Below are 18,508 nucleotides of genomic sequence, written 5' to 3' on the forward strand. Positions count from 1 at the left end.
TTAATCTCATCCACTCACCTAACTTTCTGCCGCCCCCTGCTACGTTTGTTTTCTCTTGGAATCCACTCCGTTACCCTTAAGGACCAGCGGTTATCTTGCCTTCGCATTACATGCCCTGCCCAAGCCCACTTCTTCCTCTTGATTTCGACTAGGATGTCATTAACCCGCGTTTGTTCCCTCACCCACTCCGCCCTCTTCCGATCTCTTAACGTTACACCTATCATTTTCCTTTCCATAGCTCGCTGCGTTGTCCTTAACTTAAGCTGAACCCTCTTTGTTAGCCTCCATGTTTCTGCCCCATAGGTGAGTACCGGTAGGATACAGCTGTTATATACTTTTCTCTTCAGGGATATTGGTAAGCTACCATTCATGACCTGAGAGAACCTGCTATACGCGCTCCACCCCATTCTTATTCTTCTAGTCATTTCCCTCTCATGATCTGGATCTGCGGTCAGTACCTGCCGTAAGTAGACATATTCTCCTACTACTTCCAGCACCTCGCTACCAATTGCGAACTGCTGTTCCCTTGCAAGGCTATTGAACATTACTTTGGTTTTCTGCATGTTAATTCTTAGCCCCACCAACCAGCCAGCCCAACAAGTCCCAATTTTGGAGTTCATCCTACAAAACAGCAGCAGGAGAAGGAAAAAGAAGAGAGACAGAGAGAGAGAAAGAGAGAGAGGGAGACCTGGTATGAGTCGAGGGGCCTCTGGAGCCGCGAGCGGATGCAGACAGCGCCCACGGCCACGGAGCCCACGTGCTGGCAGATGAGGGGCAGGGTGCCCGAGCGGACCACGGGGGCCACGCGCACCACCAGGCGGCGCTGCTGGCCCTGGCGCAGCTGGAACACGCCGCCCGTGCCCACGTCACCGCGGGGAACCACCTCGACAGGTGCGTACTCCCCCGCCTCCGTCAGCTCATGGATCTCCAGCCAAAGCTCCAGCTTGCGCTTCAACTCCGACCACCTGCACACAAGAGTGTGCGATGAAGCGGCGACAGAAGCAAGAATGCTTTCCATGCTTTCAAAAACACAATCCAAACCACTGGAATAGGCATTCCATCAGATCCAAGGGCAGGCCCTGTGCAGACATGCCTTCAAACATTCCACTTTGTCAAGAGGGCACCACTAATGTAAGGTAGAGTTCTTCTTGGTGATAGTAACAACCCTCATCACAGCAATCAGCAAAGTTGTGAATTCTCTGGTAGTAAGAGGTGGTACGAGCAGTGCAGCTCAACTGCTACTGCCCTCCTATTCCTACTTTTTCACTCCAGTGGAATAAACTGAAGTGATGGATTTGTGACCATCACCAGGTCTGCATTGCATGACCACACCCCCACGCAGGTGGCACTACCAGTTACAACTCTGCACAGCTTAACAACGCCTTCCCATTGTTTCAAACCACACTGACAGGCACAGAACTGCACACAAGGAAGCTACATGAGGAAGACAGCATGCTTCAGCAGAAACATTGACCCGTGTCACGACAAACACGGCACCAACCTGTCCACCAGGGAGTGCGAGATGTGGGACTGGGGACCGCCCGAAACCAGGTCCCAGCCGTGGCCAGAGCTGGTGAAGCCCGTGCTCCGGTGGCCCCACACTTCAATGGACAGGGCACCCTCCGCACAGTGCTCCACAAACTCCTCCGTCATGGGCACCGAGAACTCCTGCGAGGGGAACATTTATCTTGTTCAAGAACACTTTGCACTGACCCGTCCAGTTTCAGGTTTTTCACTTTTGGCACTGAGCCTGAAAAAGCAGTGCGGCCATCTAAACACAGCAGTGATATGGAACAGCCTCACAAGCAATATCTGCATCAATACCGAAATGCAGATGAGAAGCACTCCCGTTTCTCTTTTGGCTAACTTGTGGCAGCCCGCGCGCAAACAAATGAAAGCAAGACTTAAAAAAAAGAAACTGTTCATTCACGAAACCTGTCCACCAATATGAACAAGAAAGAAGAAGGAAATGAACAAGGGGCAGAACATGCCAAAAGCAATAAACGTAGTTCAAACTGTTCAAATAAATGCATGTGACTTGGAAGTAGCCCCTCTCTCCATACATGTCATAGTAAATACTAGTTCATATGACAGTTACCAGGACGGTTGCATAGCTATATGTGCACAGTTTGATATTAACACATCATGTGTCCAATTTGAAACACGGTAGTTGCAGTGCATGTCTACAATGAAACAAAAAGAAAGCATATAATGTGAAAGGCAACACTGTTTCTTGCATCTGCTCTGCTTTTATGCCAGTTGATAACTGCACACAACTTGGGTCCTTTCATGGTTCAAACCCTCTGTTAAATCATGCTCACAGAAAAACCATCCTTTATAGAAGGAGGGCAGAAAGTTGGGCAAGTTGGTAAACATTCATGACGGGTTTCAAAGCGCGACAAGACGGAGACGAAAGGAAGAAACACACACGACAAGCGCTTACTAGCAACTAAAAACATTTATTGCAACGCTGAGAATAAATAGGGGTCACGGAAAACATAAAGAGCTAAAAAATAACAAACAGAAAAAGAGATTAGCCGTTACTATCTAAAAACGCTCGTTCCTTCTCAGAGAGCAAAATTTAAGGCTCACTGACACAGCCCTTTGTCTTAAAGATATGATAGGCTTCTATGATTTCCCTAGTCCTCTGGTCGTGATGCGAAAAGATCACTGTCGTTTGATCCAATAGGGCTTGGCAGGACTTATCTTCTTCCCGGTGCTTACGCACATGACTTGCCAGGTGCGTACCTGTGCCACTTCCTAAAGCCCGGCGATGTTCTGCGAGGCGCGTGTTAATGCAACGACCAGTTTGGCCGATATACACAGCCCCACATGACACGGGAATCATGTACACCACGTTCTTTTTGCATGTGACATAGGGGTTTTCGTGCCTGATTGCACATATTTTACGCGCACCAGCATTTTGCTTTGAGGCCTTCTCTTCCACCGCACGACAAATCCTGCTCAGCTTATATGGTGCTGAAAAAACCACATCGACACCATAACGGGCAGCAACCTTTTTTAGACCATGAGCAGTGCGATGAATATACGGTAGAACGGCCAACTTCTTTCGCTGCCTTTCCTTAGCTTGGCCGGTGGGGCTTTTCATGTTATAAATCATCACTTAGGCTACCCGATGTCTCGCACTACAGGGACCGGGAACAGGCTCACTGACCTTCACGTGACTAAACTTGAAGACAATGTTACTGTTGCCGGGCGAGGCTGGCTTGGCGTCCGTGTCCACTATGGGTGCCACCACAATGGCCTCAGTGTGGCCCCAGAATGTGTACTGGCAGAAGACAAAGTTGGCCAAGGATGGGGGCAAGCCCACTGCACTCTTGATGGCAACCTGCAAAGCAACCAGGGAAGAAATCTGGTTTCAGGGCCAACAAGGAAACTTCCTTTTGTATATTGTGAACACCATGATACACCTGTTTGCTGGTGTAGGTACACCAACATAGAGAATGAAAACTTGGGAAAGGTGCGATACCTCTGCCATGCACATTCAGCAAACAGTACTTTTGACAAAGCATCAGCTCTTTCTTTCTGTTGATAAAGAAGGTAAATGCTGATGGAGCTTATATTCTTCTTTAGCACACACTTCCAAAAGAAGATTCTCATCCTCCATTTACATGCAAAGTACATTTTCTGCGGTAATCAAGAGTAAAAACGCAGGGGGTCACTTTACCACTGATCCCGTATGACAATGCGATAGCACAGAGTTAACGCACATCAATGATAATTTAATTTGTAGGTTCAAATTTCCCGCTGTTTTGCGTGACTTGCTGCATTCTAGAAAGATGACGCTTCCAAGCTCCCTTTCAAATTTCCCCGCTGTTTTGTGTGATTCACGGTACGCTTGCGAGATGGTGGAGGTGCCTTTTTTTTTGTTGTTGTTGTCAGGAAAGTGGCCGAACTATCAAATTTCGGCTTGCACATGCAAGTACCCGCGTGCTCTTTTTAGACCAACTTGCACACGGATGGAAGATGACGAAAACAATGACCTCCAAAGCACATCGTGAGAGAACAGCCAATCCCCATTGTGGGTATGCCCCACACCAGCAGAAGCCAACAACTGGTAGTTTAGCATGCAGGATGGTAGGCTGTGGGTATGGCGTAATGGTCTAATGCAGTGGCTAGTGAGGCTTATCTGGTTGCGCCACCGTGGGTTCAAATCTTGCTCATGGCCAATTGTTTTTTTTTTTAAATTTTATTTCTCGCCTTGGGGCCAGCTGTAACACGAGACTGCAACACCACCAAACCACCCTACAAGCTCCTAACGTTATTGCATAATAATGGAGCTGCCTTACCCGCACGGTGACCTGTTTGCCAGAACCATCATCGGAGATGTCGAGAAGAGATCCTCGAAAACTACCATCCAGGTCTCCACTCCGATCAGGCAGGGCACCGTCCGTCTTGCTAATTTCAACGTGCAGGCGGCCTGCAATCTGGTTTTTGAGGCCAAAGAAGGAACATTCAGTAGTGCTTAGTCTAAAGATGAGCGAGTGGTCACCAGGCATCAAAGAGGATGAGGCAGTGAGCAGCACACAAAGTGCTAGCTTCTGACAAGGCCGATCTCACCTCCCCTTGCTGGCTGATGATGGGCACGTGGTAGCTGAGGCGTACATTGTGGAACAGCACCTCTAGGAACACGTTGGCGACACCGATAAGGTTGTGGTTCTCTTGTGACTCGTAGAAGGGGTCCAGGGCATCCTTGTCATCCTGAGGGCAAACACAAGGCAATACCGGTTCACAGTGAGTTAGCATCAAACATCTTGCAAGTTACACAAGCAGATCTTGAACGACGGACGTGTAACAGTCTTTTGTCAACGGGTACCGGAAAAATGGTACACCAGTTGCACAATGATCTATCTAGGAGACTTGCCAGTGAGTGTGATGAGAAACCACAGAAAAAGTGCTGCTATGATAAGAAAACACTAACTGATGAAATGCTGTATCGACTAGCTGCCATGCTTTGCTTGGGAGAGCTTTTTTTCGAACAAAGCACCTACCAAAAAAAGTGTCAAAAGTGAGGTGACAGTACAGATGCATTTTTCAACATTATTCCCTCAATATAATTGTTATGCATTATACTAATATTGTTGCTAGTTATCAGAGCTGCTTTGTATGAGGTGATAATCAAAACCTGCCACTAAGTGCAAACTACGATGACACTGAAGTGCGGACTAGAGCTGTGCACGGGCCGCAAATTTCAGCCCGCGCCCGGCCCGAGCCCTACACTACTGATGGAGGCCCGGCCCGGCCCGACACCGAAGAAACCTAAGCCCGCCCGGGCCCGGCCCGAGTTAAGGCCCGGCCCGGGCCCGGCCCGACCTGCAAAACTGAAATTGAAGTGACGATGAAACAGAAAGAGACAATCTAAGGAAAATCAGTTTATTTTAATGTTTTTAAAATGCTCGGTTCTCATGCTCTAGATGAAAATTAGTGAGTATATGCAAACATGGCGCATGTAGAGAGTTATCGCCTACGCCTACTCAGGTAACCATGGCGAGCAAGAAGATAATGGTCACAACACATCGTTGTTGCCACACGAGCGAGAATCCTGTTGTCCCGTACATGTGATAATGACCCCCCCCCCCCCCCCCTCCCACCCGGCCCCCCGTCAACGCGTGGCGGAGGGTACTTTTGCGAGTGCCTTCAGTTCGACACGCCTCACCTTCCTTTGTGCAGTGTCATTTGGGCTCGTGAGACCACTCATGTGGAGATTAGTTTCGAACCTTGCAACAGTAACCTTGCAACAGTAGGGCGGCTGGAGCCACGCAGGAGCAATCGCGATCGCGAAGCCCGGCCGGCCCGTCCGAGATAAATATACCGTGGCCCGAGCCCGGCCCGGGCCCGGGTGAATAACTTCCGCAAGGCCCGAGCCCGGCCCGCGGGCCGGGCCGGGTACGGGCTTTCGGGCCGGCCCGAGCCCGTGCACAGCTCTAGTGCGGACTCTGCTGGCTAACATTTTGCACTAAAGGCAGAACAAAAAATTACAGTCGATTTGTGTAGTTAGGCCAAATGCGAATTATATGTGTGCTAGCACTTCGGTTTTCACTTTGGTTCCGATGTCTGGATCATTCTCAAATTTGCACTGATAGGTCCCTAAGAGTCCTCGCAACACTCCTGGTGCAGTGGTACAGCAGTTAAGCTATGTGCCACTGCCCTGCAATGCAAGTCCTGCCACCAATGGGGCTTGTGAGTCCCAGGTTACTCTTCCCAAGCAACCTCTCATAACCAATCATTAACTGAACTGCCACCTACCATGGGCAGTTCACCCCCAGTTCGGTCGGCAGGTGGGCAGCTTAGACAAACATACAAACACACAACAGCTAAATGCGGGGAATGGCCCCAATAAGTACTAGCACACTAATAGAACCAGTTCCTAGTGCATCATCCAGAATGAGAAATCTCAGATTGTATGGCCATTTCGAAAGCCCATGACGGGTGAAAACTATGTCTTAAGCCAGCATCTGCTCTCCTTACCATGAACCTCGCCTTGCCTATAGTACTTTATTGATTTCCACCAGTACTGACAAACAGCACTCTGCACGGATACCAAAAGTCGAAGGACAACAAATGAAAGGTAACCACCTGCAAACCCGTGTGCAGGTGATTAGGAGAAATGCACAGAGGCAGAAAGCAAAGCGAGCATAGCATTGTCTTCGGACCTAAAAGCAAGCACATTGCTGGATGTTTAAGCTAGCTTGTTGCCTCACTCATTCAGCGCCTGCACCTAGGAATGAGAGCCCTCCGCACGAGCGGGCAGAGGGATGCAAACGCAGCAGTGGGGCCGTCCTTGCCTTGATTGAAGGCGGCCTCTCCTTGCGGTCCTCGTACATCTCACGCATGTCGATGATCTTGTTCTCCAGCTTCTCCATGGACCACACCTGGCTCCCCTCTTTCTTGCGCTTCACCAGGATGGCTGGCTCACTCACAAACGCACTCTTCTGTGCTCGCCAAATGGACAGGGCAGAAAGAAAAAGAGGACCAAGACAACCATTGAACAACAGCGCAGAAAGACAGTACAGTGCACATGAAAAATATAAATCAAGATAAGGCCAGGTCAACAGATTATCAGCCCGATCAGTAACGTGATCACATACTAGTCAAAGTGACGCAACATTTGGTAATTCACCTACGGAGAACACAGCAAGCCACTATGTAAGGCCCGAACAAGACAGGTCCTTGAACCACTGCATGCACCATATGGTACTTGGAATTTGGTTTGGTTTATGGGATTTAACGTCCCAAAGCCGCTCAGGCTATGAGGGACGCCGTAGTGAAGGGCTCCGGAAATTTCAACCACCTGGGGTTCTTTAACGTGCACTGACATCGCACAGTACATGGGCCTCGAATTTCTCCTCCACAGAAATTCAGCCGCCGCGGCCGGGATCAAACCTGCGTCTTTCGGGCCAGCAGCCGAGCACCATATATTTGTAGAGATACAAGACAAAAAAAGAAAACAATACAAAACACAGGGGTATTAGCTGGCAGGTGTGTATACTTTAAGAAAGTGCGTTTATAATGCAAAATGTAATGAAGCCTAATAGTGCATGAAGTAAAATGCAGATATATCTGCATAATACATGCCTCACATGGACGTTTGCAAGGCCTCCGGAACATCTAGTACAGCCACGCAAAGGCCAAATGAGCACTTCTACACAGGAAGCTCTGGCAACCATCAGGCTGTTAGTTTACTGAATATGGAACTCTGTATATTAACCCTTTCACTGCCAGGTTTTTTTACTCACATCTGCACACACCCTGCCGGGTTTTTTTTGCATGTTAGTTTCCTGGAAATTTTTTGCTAGTAATGCACTAAAATGCTCTGCAGGACATGTAGACATGTTTATTCAGGATAATCTTAATGATGTTAGTTGTAATGAATCAAATCTTCCAGCACCAATATAGCCTGTCGGATTTCCTCTTCTTACGCGGATTTTTCGGTGGCAGGGGGACTTCATCGCTGTCATCACTCGACAAGGCACTTAGGTGGGCTCCTTCCTCGTTCTCATTATCATTGGACTCCGAATTCACAAGCAATTTTGAATTTCTTCATCCGTCAAAGCGCGGACGAGTGTGGCCCATAGCCTCATGGCTGCTGTGCGCAGACCAAAACGAAGTGACTCGCATGTGTAAACATGGGCGCCATCTGTTGTTTAAAATTTACCCTACACAATCTATGAATTTACGGAGTCTCTCCATAGATGGCAGTACATGTTTCCATAGTTTTCTTTTACACGTGTATTATCGGGAGCGGCAGGGGGTCAGTTAAAAAGCCAAAACGAGTTAACTCGGGAGAGGCAGGGGGTGTGCATATGTGGTAGCCCGAGTTATCTCGGGAGTGGCAGATTAAGGGTTAATATCCCAATTCCTTTGATAAGAAGAAGATGCATTTTCATGCAGCATCAGAACACAAAGATGCAGGATGATATACAGACCTTCCGATTGGGGCTCAGGTTGGCGGCGGGGATCTGCAGGGTGACCTTGAACTCGGTGTGCTTGCCCATCTCCTCGGCCAGGAAGTTTGCCTCCCGCACGAGCGCATTGGCCCGAACTATGTCCTCCCGCAGTTTGGCCAGGCTCTTCTTGAACAGCTCATCCCTGTGCGTGGAGGGAAAGAAAAAAAGAAAAGCGTGGCAGTGTGGCTTTCCCGAAACCCTGGGCCAAACTATCTATGCATAGCTTAAGGCTTGCTTTCAATGCACAAGAGACTGACTACATGACAAATCAGAAGTTGGCGTACACAAATACAATCTTATTCAAAAACAACGCACACCATTTTCTAATGTACCGGTATTCATCACCGCTCTAATTACAAGGCTGAGGTTAGCAAAATTAATAGTTAAGCAAATCGGTGCTGCAGTGCCTCCCTAAAACACGCTGCAGCACTTGCTACGACATGGACAGTGTTTGTCCTGTTTGTTTTTGTTAAGGCTTCATCTTTTATGCTTTCTTTCCTGAGATGCTAACTACAGGAAGTTTGCACAAGTCGCAAAAAACAGGCCATCATCACCGAAATTCACATTTTAGTGTCCTTATTTCAATACGAAACTGTTTTTACTGCAAATAATATGCACACATCCCAGCCTTTAGCTGCACTATCAAAGGTCTACTGTCACCATCATTTACCTTCCACTGCAATTAGGTTTTAGCATGTGATTGGTTTTCTTACAGCATGTGAACACCTCAGCTTTTAATTGTGCTGCACTACAAAACAGTCTCTATGTGTGGTGTTACGATGTAATGTACACTTTAATATATGTGCAGATGAGTGATACTAAGGACACCTGCTACACGCAACCCACCTCTGCTTTGTGCCCAAAGGGGCTTACAACAGAGCACAGAATAACTCAATTAGTTATAAAAACTTATATATAACCAGAAGGACCTATAACCAAACAACCCTTTGCAAGCCCTTGGCCCAGGGGTTCTCAAAATGGGTTACACAAAACTCTTTGGGTTCCCTGGAGTGCTTTCTTGGGGTTCTCCATGCATGCCTCAATACACTTTCCCTTTCTTCTGACCCACTCTCTTTTGGGACTAACCACACAGTAATTGCTCACAGCAAGCTGTTTCATGCTACAGAGAGCCATTATTAAGTGAACTTAGGCATTTCTAGAAGGACCCTGTAACTACGTACTCCTTTCTTGAGAGCATGCTACACAGGAAGGGACATATATAGGGTACCTCAGTGCCTTTTGAAGATTGTTGGGGTTCAGGCTAAAAAGATTGAGGACCCCTGTATTATCCAATGGGACTTGTAAAGACCGTTTCTTCCAGTACCGTTATAATAGCAGACTGATTTCAGCGGAACATTTACAAACAATACAGGCAGTGAGAAAAAGCTTAGTTTGAACTTGGAAGGAACGTTTGAGAAACAAGCGGGAAATAAGAAATAAAGCAGGCAGGCTGCACTTACCTCTCCTTGGCCCATCGCTCCATGCGGGAGGCGACGCTGGGGCTGGGCAGTCCGGAGGAAGCCGCCTTGGCCCCCAGCGGGTCAAAGGGCAGGTAGGGCGCGTACGGCGTGGACGGCGACATCTGGTTACGCAGCAGCTGCAGCTGACGCTCGTACATCTGACGCTGCTTCTCCAGGGCGTCTGGGAAACAAGGCAGGACGACATCAACAACACTGGCACACTGCCAGACAGGGAGCTGGCTGTTTGGAACAGCCTCGTCTTCAATGCATTACAGCACAAGTCATTACTACGGCGAGCAATTCTTAAGTTACCTTTCCGCACCACTACGCTCGGAGAGTTCGGTAAACAAAAATATTGCCATAAGGGAGTAATTACTCATTGGCATCCACCCGAGCGCAGCCATACGGCTACAAAGGAAAGCTATACAGCTTTCTCAGCTGTATAGCTTTCGGGTGGATGCCAATGAGTAATTACTCCCTTATTACAAATCTACTCCACCTTGGGGGATTCCCCTAAACATTTGACCAACACTGTTCCCACTTTGAGTTATTAATCAATTCGATCTCGCCCTACCATAAGCTTGCCGTCCTGGTTAGCTCAATTGGTAGAGCGACTGCTCCGGTGTAGCGGTGGTCCTGGGTTCGAACCCCGGACCAGGACGAATTTTTCTTTAACTACGAAGTTTCTGAGAAAGCTGTATAGCTTTCCTTTGTAGCCGTATGGCTGCGCTCGGGTGGATGCCAATGAGTAATTACTCCCTTATTACAAATCTACTCCACCTTGGGGGATTCCCCTAAACATTTGACCAAAAATATTGCCAACTGCAACATCCAGCCATGTGCCCAAAAGTGAAGGCGGCACCTAGGGTGCTGTCATGACAATATCAGGTGGCAATCACTGCAAAAATTCATTTTGTAGTAAAGCAGTTCTGGTGTAATGAGGCGCAAGAAAGAGGCAAAAAGTGCAATTATATTTCATAATGCTTCACAAAATTATCTTTTTTTTTCTCTACTATGTAATCATGTAATCTGATCGTGGCTAGCAATATTTGCGATAACTGGCATCTTTGTCGCTTACTGGTGTGTTTAAGAGCCCATTTTATCAATCACGTGTTTAACAAGAACTGCTGTTGGACTTTCATCCGAGTTTTCCGGCGTTAACTGCATGCAGACTGACTGCTGGAACACGCACACTTAGACTTGCACTCATTCTCTCTACAACTGGTTAAAACACATTTAAGGTAGACGCTGTTACAAAGCCTGACCTGCCAGAATTCTTCCTTTGCCATTTAAAGTACTTCTCTTCTTTTTTTTTTCTATAGTCTGCCGTACCAGCCTAACCAAGTGAGTCGATTCTATACCATTAGTGACAAGCAAGCAAAAAGTCTGAGGAGACAAGGGTGTGACGAGATAGAGTTATCCGGCTCGTCAGGCCTGGGCTCCTCTTTGTATATCACTTCGCTGAAACGGACACTGTTCTTTCTTTCACCATCACATGGCACTAAAGGGGCTCTGGAATGGCCTTCATAATAACATGCTTCATAATAACATAATAACATGCTCCGATCGCCACCTTTTCCACGAGAAACTGGCTAATCACTTCTCATAAACATATTCATACTGCGACACCGAAGTGCCAACTGTTCCTTGTTTTTTTTTTTTGTATGTTCATTTCTTGCTTTTAGTTTGTATATTATTGTACCCTTTTTGTACCCCGTGTATTTTCCCCCCTTTCTTTTTTTGTGTTCTCTGCCACTACCCTCCAACCTTTATGTACACCCCCCCTTATGTAATGCCTTCGGGCCTTTAAGGGACAAATAAATGAAATGAAATGTGGGTCTTAAAATGAAAACTTTGTAATTAGAGATATCGCAATGAAATTAGGCGAGCATATGTATTTCTTCCTCCTGTTTTCAAAAATGTTAGTATCAGTATATCTCAATTAGTTCCCACATTATGGGAAAATAACAGAAGCCTAATTAGGTAATTTCTTAGGGGGGATATTAAGACACTTTCCCTCAATATTTCTTGGTTCCGACTGAAATGGAGCTGTAGCAAAATACCTGCCATGCGGAGCTTTGCTGCTCATATTTTCACTGAGGCACATCATCATATAAAAGTGTTCAATTACGCTGACACACCATAAGTATAAAATATAATTAGGTAACATTGTTGCTCCCAAAATTTGTTACATTCGACTCAGCCATAAAAAATTAACACAGCTCCATAGTTAAGCTCTTTCTGAATTCAATGGTATAAGAGTAAAAGCATAAAGAAAACTTCCATTAGGCTAGCCATGTTAAAGAAATCGCATGAAGTTCAGAAGATCTCATTTGAAGTGCACGTACCAGCCATACCGAGGTCACAGAGGCCCCAGAAAACAGCAGAATGCGGACATTCTGAGAGGATTTCACAATAGTAAGTAAAACCAGGGTGTAGGGAAGAGTGACAGCTTTCAAACAAGACCAAGATGGTGGCCACTGGGAATGCGATTGTGGGAAGTGACGGGCGCGAAACTCTGCTGCATTTTGCTCCGAAATCGGAGGCGCCTGATATACTGATTTTTAGTCATTCGAAGCCGAGTTAGACCTTGAAACACCATAGATAGGTACATTAAGCATACAGTAAACTCTCAGTTGTACGAACGCGGTTTATCGAATATTTCAGAATAACAAACTTTTTAAAAATCCCCGGCAGTTTTCTTATAGATTCTATGCACAAATGTTTCACTTAAACGAATTTCGGAATAGTGAATATTTCAGTTTAACGAACTCACTCAGAGGACCCAGGCTTATTTTTCCGATCAGTTCAACGAAGTTTTGAGCCCTCCACTGCAGGTGCAACCGATGCCCGCCCTCATCGAACCGCCGCTTCTGCGGCAGTGTAACGTCGCTCGTGCTACAGCGCCCATGGGGCAAAGCGGCGGTGCGGAAGAAAAACGGCAAGGAGGCATGGCCTCCGAGATCAATAGTAACACCGTGCAAGTGATCTCAGAGGCCATGAACAAAATAACATCGCTGGCGTTTACAGCGCCGCCGGAGCAACGCGGCAATGTGTCACACCACAAACCACGTGGTGTGCCTGTTCTTTTCCGATCGGCTAGTCGTGAACGTCGCTTTTTTCTTTCCGGTCTCGTCGCTTCCGTGTGTCCACACAAACGACCCACGTGGTGTGTGTTTTTCATCGGCTCCGTTCAGCCTAAACATTGACTCTTTCGACAGTTTTGTTACTTCCTGTGCTTTAAATGTACAAGTGCAGAAGAAAATTACTGAATTTTTTAAGTGAGAAAGGCAGCGTTTTAACTGCTATGCACCTTGTATAAGGTGATATGTATAAATTTCACACTTTTGACACTATGGATGCCATGTCTTATGCTCCATGAATTGCACTTCAAACTTTTGACTCTGTGTGCCATGTCTTATGTTAGTCTAGTGAATATTCAGTTTAGTGAACTTTCAGTTAAGTGAACTATTTCCTTCGGTCCCTTGAAGTTCACTCAAGTGAGAGTTCACTGTATACTGAACCCAAATATGCCATTTTTAAAAAACTGCAACATTTACATATTTTTACTATTTCAATAACCCTTGTCTCCCCTTATCCTACCCTTAAGAGTAGAATGCGATCACATTAGAGATCTTTCTCGCGCAAGTACTCCTTCTAAGTCGCCTAAGTTCTGTTGCCTGAGTTTTTCCTATGTGCCCATATGTATGTGGAATTGGTCATTCCCTACTTTACATATTCACAGATTGCTGGGAGTCCTCATAGCACTCCTGGAGCAGCGGTGCAACAATTAAGGTTCAAATATGCAATTTGTTTATTTCTAGGCAAAGCAGTTCCTGAGATATTAATATCTTTCATGCCATTGTCTGCTCAAACAATAGAAAAAAAATGGGCCACCAGAAATTTAATTTTAATATGTGGGTAGATACTACAATGTGTGAGGAATGCAACGCTGGAAGCAGTTTTCAGTTTTTTGTCCGTGTGGAAAAATGGGCTTAATAGTTAGTTTTCAAGTGAGTTAACCAGACATAGAGTGCCAGAAAACACGACACACATGAAACTAACTCTTAAGCCCATTTGTCCACACGGACAAAAAACTGAAAACTGCTTCCAGCGTTGCATTCCTCACACATTGTAGTATCTACCCACATATTACAATTAAATTTCTCGTGGCCCATTTTTTTTTCTATTGTTTGAGCAGACAATGGCATGATATATATATTAATATCTCAGGAACTAGTTGGCCTAGAAATAAACAAATTGCATATTTGAAATCAGCAGAAAAAACTGAATAAGTCTGTGCAGTTTCATTGCATTTGGTCTGTAAATAAAAAAATGCTCTAAGACCCATGTCCCCCCTTAAGCGATGCGCCATTGCCCCAGTAGGTGGCTGTTTCAAACACAGCCACCAGTGAGGCTTGCGAGACCCAAGTTGCTCTTTCCGAACAACCTCTCACACGCGATCATTTGCTTAACTGTCTCCTGCCTCAGTGGGCAGTTAGCCCGCAATCCAATGGGCAGGTTGTGACAACATCACAAGTTCATGTGACCTAGGTGGCAAGCAGGCCAACCACTTTTCTTGATATGCCGCCGCCGACGACACCAGGGTTGCCACTGAACAGGACCCTTAATGCTTTCACGCTAAACTCTGGGTTCGGTAGCACTGTGACAATTTATTTATTTATTTATTTATTTCATTACCCTCAGGGCCAGAGGGCATTACAGAGGGGAGTGGGTTACACACGAAAGTGAAACAAAAAATACAGCTGTAAATACACTTAAAAATTAGACATAAATGAAGCTCACAGAAAAAACGAACAAACCGGTTACGTCAAAACAAGTAAAAAATTAACAGCGCATATCGCAGAATGAAAACAACAACAAAAAGCAACAGCATACAATAAAAACAAACGACAAGAGAAATCACGTTCAAAAGGCAGTAACATACGCGCATATAAAACAAGTGGAACAACCGTAAAAAAAAAAAAAAAGATGACAGTGTTAAGGATTCTCGAGTTTATGACAGCAGCAGGTTGGTTAAAGCAGATTTAAACGTAGAATTATCAGAAATTTCGACGATAGATCCGGGATTGCTCGTTATTTGCCATGATTATCTGCCAGATTGCTTGTTATCTGCCGTGATTAAAAATGCACTGAGCCGACTCCACTCACTGTGCTTGTCCTCCTCGTGCTGCTTCTCTAGCGAGTGCATAGCTGTCTGGATGGGGTCGTTCACCAGCTCCTTCATCATGATCTCCTCACGGGCAAACTCGTAGTCGATCGGCCGATCAAGCGTCGGCGTTTCTGTTGCACCGGCTGAAAGGACATGAACCATGGCACACAATTAATTAACTGCCCATACATAACCTTGCCAATTCAGTCCACCACAACTCCAGACAGTCAAAACAATAAAAAATAGAAAGCAACACAACACAGTTTAGTCACACTTAAAAAATAAGCAACAAAAGTTGCCAATTTGCCTGTGTTATGTTTAATTACACAATTAGTTTTATTCATGCAATTAATTACTTGCTTATGCAATTAATAACACATTTAAGGATTCAGCCCGCAAAAGAAATAAAGGGTAAGCGTCAAAGAATTTATTACATTTTGAGCCATAAATTTGGTATACTTGACGTTATGCAAGCATCCCCAGTGAAAGCATGCGTTTATATCAACAACGCAAAAACTTTCATGCAAAACCTTGCGTAAACTTGGCCAAGATGCAGCTATTAAGTTGTCTTGAATTAACAGAAAACAACAACAAAAAGCTACAATTTGTGTACACACAAATTATTTTCTATTCGTGACGACTATAAGTGAAAGCCCAATGCACGCAAGCAATGCTCACAGGCAACCCGTACAAGTAAGCACTTTACCTGTCTGCACCCGTGGACAGTTGACCCTGAAAAAATGGTTGTTGCCCCACAGTACTCGGTCCCCATGGTGAAGCTGTGTCTTCGACACAATGGCCGAACCATTCACACACGTCCTGCACACGAACAGAAAGGGGCAAAGATTTAAAACCTGGCTCCATTAGAAAGATAAAACTCCACACTTGCCTCAGCTTCTTAGACATCCATGAAAATCAAAAATTCTTAACTTTCAAATTTCGCGCTGTTTTAATGTAGGTGCCATCGTGATGAAAGGTATAAATGTAGCCCTTCAGCGGTAACCACTCTCACTAATACATGACCACAGGCTGGACTCAACATGAATGCTATAACTACTTGCAGTCACGCAGAAAGACTGGGTGATGCAACTGAGAGCACACAGAATGAGCTAGGCAAAAAGTTAACAAGCAGTGGCTGCTTATTCAAGTTTTTTTTGACGATCTAGTTAATATGTACAGCAACCTATGAAGGTTTAAAAAAGACTGTTTCATTGCGATTTAGAAACAAAAAAGCTCTCACAGATATAATTAAAAGGGCTGAGAAGTGCCTTCTTACCTGGCTCCTTCTAGCGGTGTAATGTACAGCTCAGGGCCCTCAATAGTGATGATGCAATGCTCGGGCATGATGCCCAGGCCACTAAGCTGGATGTCCTGCTCTGATGGCGCGTCAGGACGCCCGACCAGCGTCCTCTCCTACCCAGCAAAAAGAATATTTCAAGTTAAGCCAACACAGAAGCAACAGCGACCGTGAGACATGCATTTCGTAACTTCCAAGCAACTCAAAACATGGCGAGGGTCAGGGCGGCAGTGTACCTTCATGTAGTAAACCAGCAGTTCATTGAGCGAAGGGTCAGCATTGAGGTTGACCATATAGTATTTGTCATTTTCCACCTTGATGCCAGACGCCTGCACCGAGATGCCCATCTTCTCCAGGGCTTGTTGTCTCTCCTAAAAATAAATAACCAGAAACAAAGAAGAAATATCCAGTAAAACAAATGTGCACAAAAGCTGCCGCAAATAAAGTTCACCCATTAAAGTGTCAACAAGGCAACAAGTGTAACTTGAAAAGCTTTGCGGCCACTGCAAAGGGTCTTGGTGACAACATTCAACACTGTACAACAACATGCAACAAAATACAACTAGTGTTAGTGGCTATGAACTACACAGCATGCACCTAAACTGCCTTCTTGGCATTTTACCTGATGGATCTTTTCAGTCTTCCGAAGCTTTTCTTCCCAGGTCTGCGAAATCTCTTTCATCAGGGACTCGGACTCTTTCAGACGTTCACTCAACCCTTCTGGCGTCTGGATGGACAAAGCGAAAGGCAATGACAATGACAAAAAGCCGCAATGGTTTCAGACAATGGGGCTCACGATACGATCACTAATAACAAGTTCTGCATTGAGACAAAAAATGTGTCCTCTGCTCTTCACCAAATTACTGCTGCAAGCAGTGCTCCACTACAAGCAATTACAGTCAGAACTTCGGTCACTAAAACGAAAACAATCTTGACAACTGAGAGCTTGGACATGAAATAGTGTTGTACTATACACAAAAGAAGTCAATGGTGGAAACCTGGTCTAAAAAGTGGTCGCATAATTCATGTGTGAAGAGAGCTTGTGGATTTACCTAACCTTCCACCATACATTGTAACCACAAAGAAATCCCATGAATACCATAGCATATCGGCGGCCTTAAAGGGCAACTCGTGTTTTCTTCTATCTCCACGGGGTTTGCAGAAACCTTCTTTGTTCTTCACAGTCTTTTGGTCTTGCGTGCCAAATTTCATGACCAGACAACTTGTTGTAGCATCACAAATTAATTTTAAAATGTGGCTTTTAAAAGTGCCAGTACCTTTACGTGTCCATGTCCTTATATGTATTCTAATATAAACTTCTGCAAAAAAAAAAGGTTTTTTCAAGAGAGCAAAAATAAGAAGGGAAACATACTGTGGCATGTTTGAGCTGACCCCTGAGCATCTCCACTTCCTCACGGAGTTCACGGATAATGCGGGCGTTGGGATCTTCATTCACCACAGCGTGGTTGATGATGCGCTTGGCACGGTCTGCATACCGGAGGGTCGAGAGGGTCTCCTCATAGTTGTCAGCTGCCGGGCTGATGGCGGCCACCATTACGGTGCGACTGTTCCCTCCCAAGTTGTCCTGAGAACAGAAGCAGTGTGCAGCTAGGTCTGAGTAAAAGCCCCGAACACAAAATTCATTCAAAAGTTGTGCCTACAATACGAATGCATCACAAACTTTCCCTTATTGCACCATGACTGTGCTTCTGATATCTCTTCGCAGTTAGGGCAAACGGTCTAGATTTCATCCCGTAAGGTACAAAATATAGCGAGTTCTATACCCCATTATATATGCAAGGTATAGGACTTGGAGTAACAAAGTGCTCAAAGATCACAGGAGCCATTCAATAGGCTTTGACATGAAGAGAGGAACAGCTTTCCATACACAACAAAGGCCAAAGCAAGAATCCATCTCTTTGCTGATGTAAACACCTTATTCATTGGAGCCAGCGGACAACAGATGTATCAAAAAGTGACTCACACCTGATATAATGGCGCAGCAAAAGCTCGTTAATTCGAAATTCAAGGGACCGGAAAAAAATACTCCAACTACTATATGACTACAAAAAACTCTCAAGAAATGATGCAATCTGGTGAAACACTGGGC

General features: G+C 45.5%; 1 protein-coding gene across 2 annotated transcripts in view; it reads right to left on the reverse strand.

Moving 5' to 3' along the window:
• Khc-73 (Kinesin heavy chain 73) overlaps window positions 1-18,508 on the reverse strand; it is an 87,667-nt gene that overhangs the window by 20,794 nt on the left and 48,365 nt on the right. For both annotated transcript variants that reach the window (XM_089557326.1, XM_089557325.1), the window contains exons 10-23: window positions 17,771-17,983; window positions 17,021-17,125; window positions 16,635-16,769; window positions 16,378-16,514; window positions 15,808-15,920; window positions 15,101-15,244; window positions 9,929-10,109; window positions 8,448-8,610; window positions 6,807-6,953; window positions 4,582-4,722; window positions 4,311-4,448; window positions 3,176-3,349; window positions 1,502-1,668; window positions 689-965 (exon numbers count right to left, since the gene is read on the reverse strand). In XM_089557326.1, the coding sequence (XP_089413452.1) occupies window positions 689-965; window positions 1,502-1,668; window positions 3,176-3,349; window positions 4,311-4,448; window positions 4,582-4,722; window positions 6,807-6,953; window positions 8,448-8,610; window positions 9,929-10,109; window positions 15,101-15,244; window positions 15,808-15,920; window positions 16,378-16,514; window positions 16,635-16,769; window positions 17,021-17,125; window positions 17,771-17,983 (2,235 nt within the window). The remainder of the gene's footprint in view (window positions 1-688; window positions 966-1,501; window positions 1,669-3,175; window positions 3,350-4,310; window positions 4,449-4,581; window positions 4,723-6,806; window positions 6,954-8,447; window positions 8,611-9,928; window positions 10,110-15,100; window positions 15,245-15,807; window positions 15,921-16,377; window positions 16,515-16,634; window positions 16,770-17,020; window positions 17,126-17,770; window positions 17,984-18,508) is intronic.

Source organism: Amblyomma mixtum, chromosome 8 (assembly GCF_055824585.1).
Source record: "Amblyomma mixtum isolate Tamu chromosome 8, ASM5582458v1, whole genome shotgun sequence".
Taxonomy (NCBI): Eukaryota; Metazoa; Arthropoda; class Arachnida; order Ixodida; family Ixodidae; genus Amblyomma; species Amblyomma mixtum.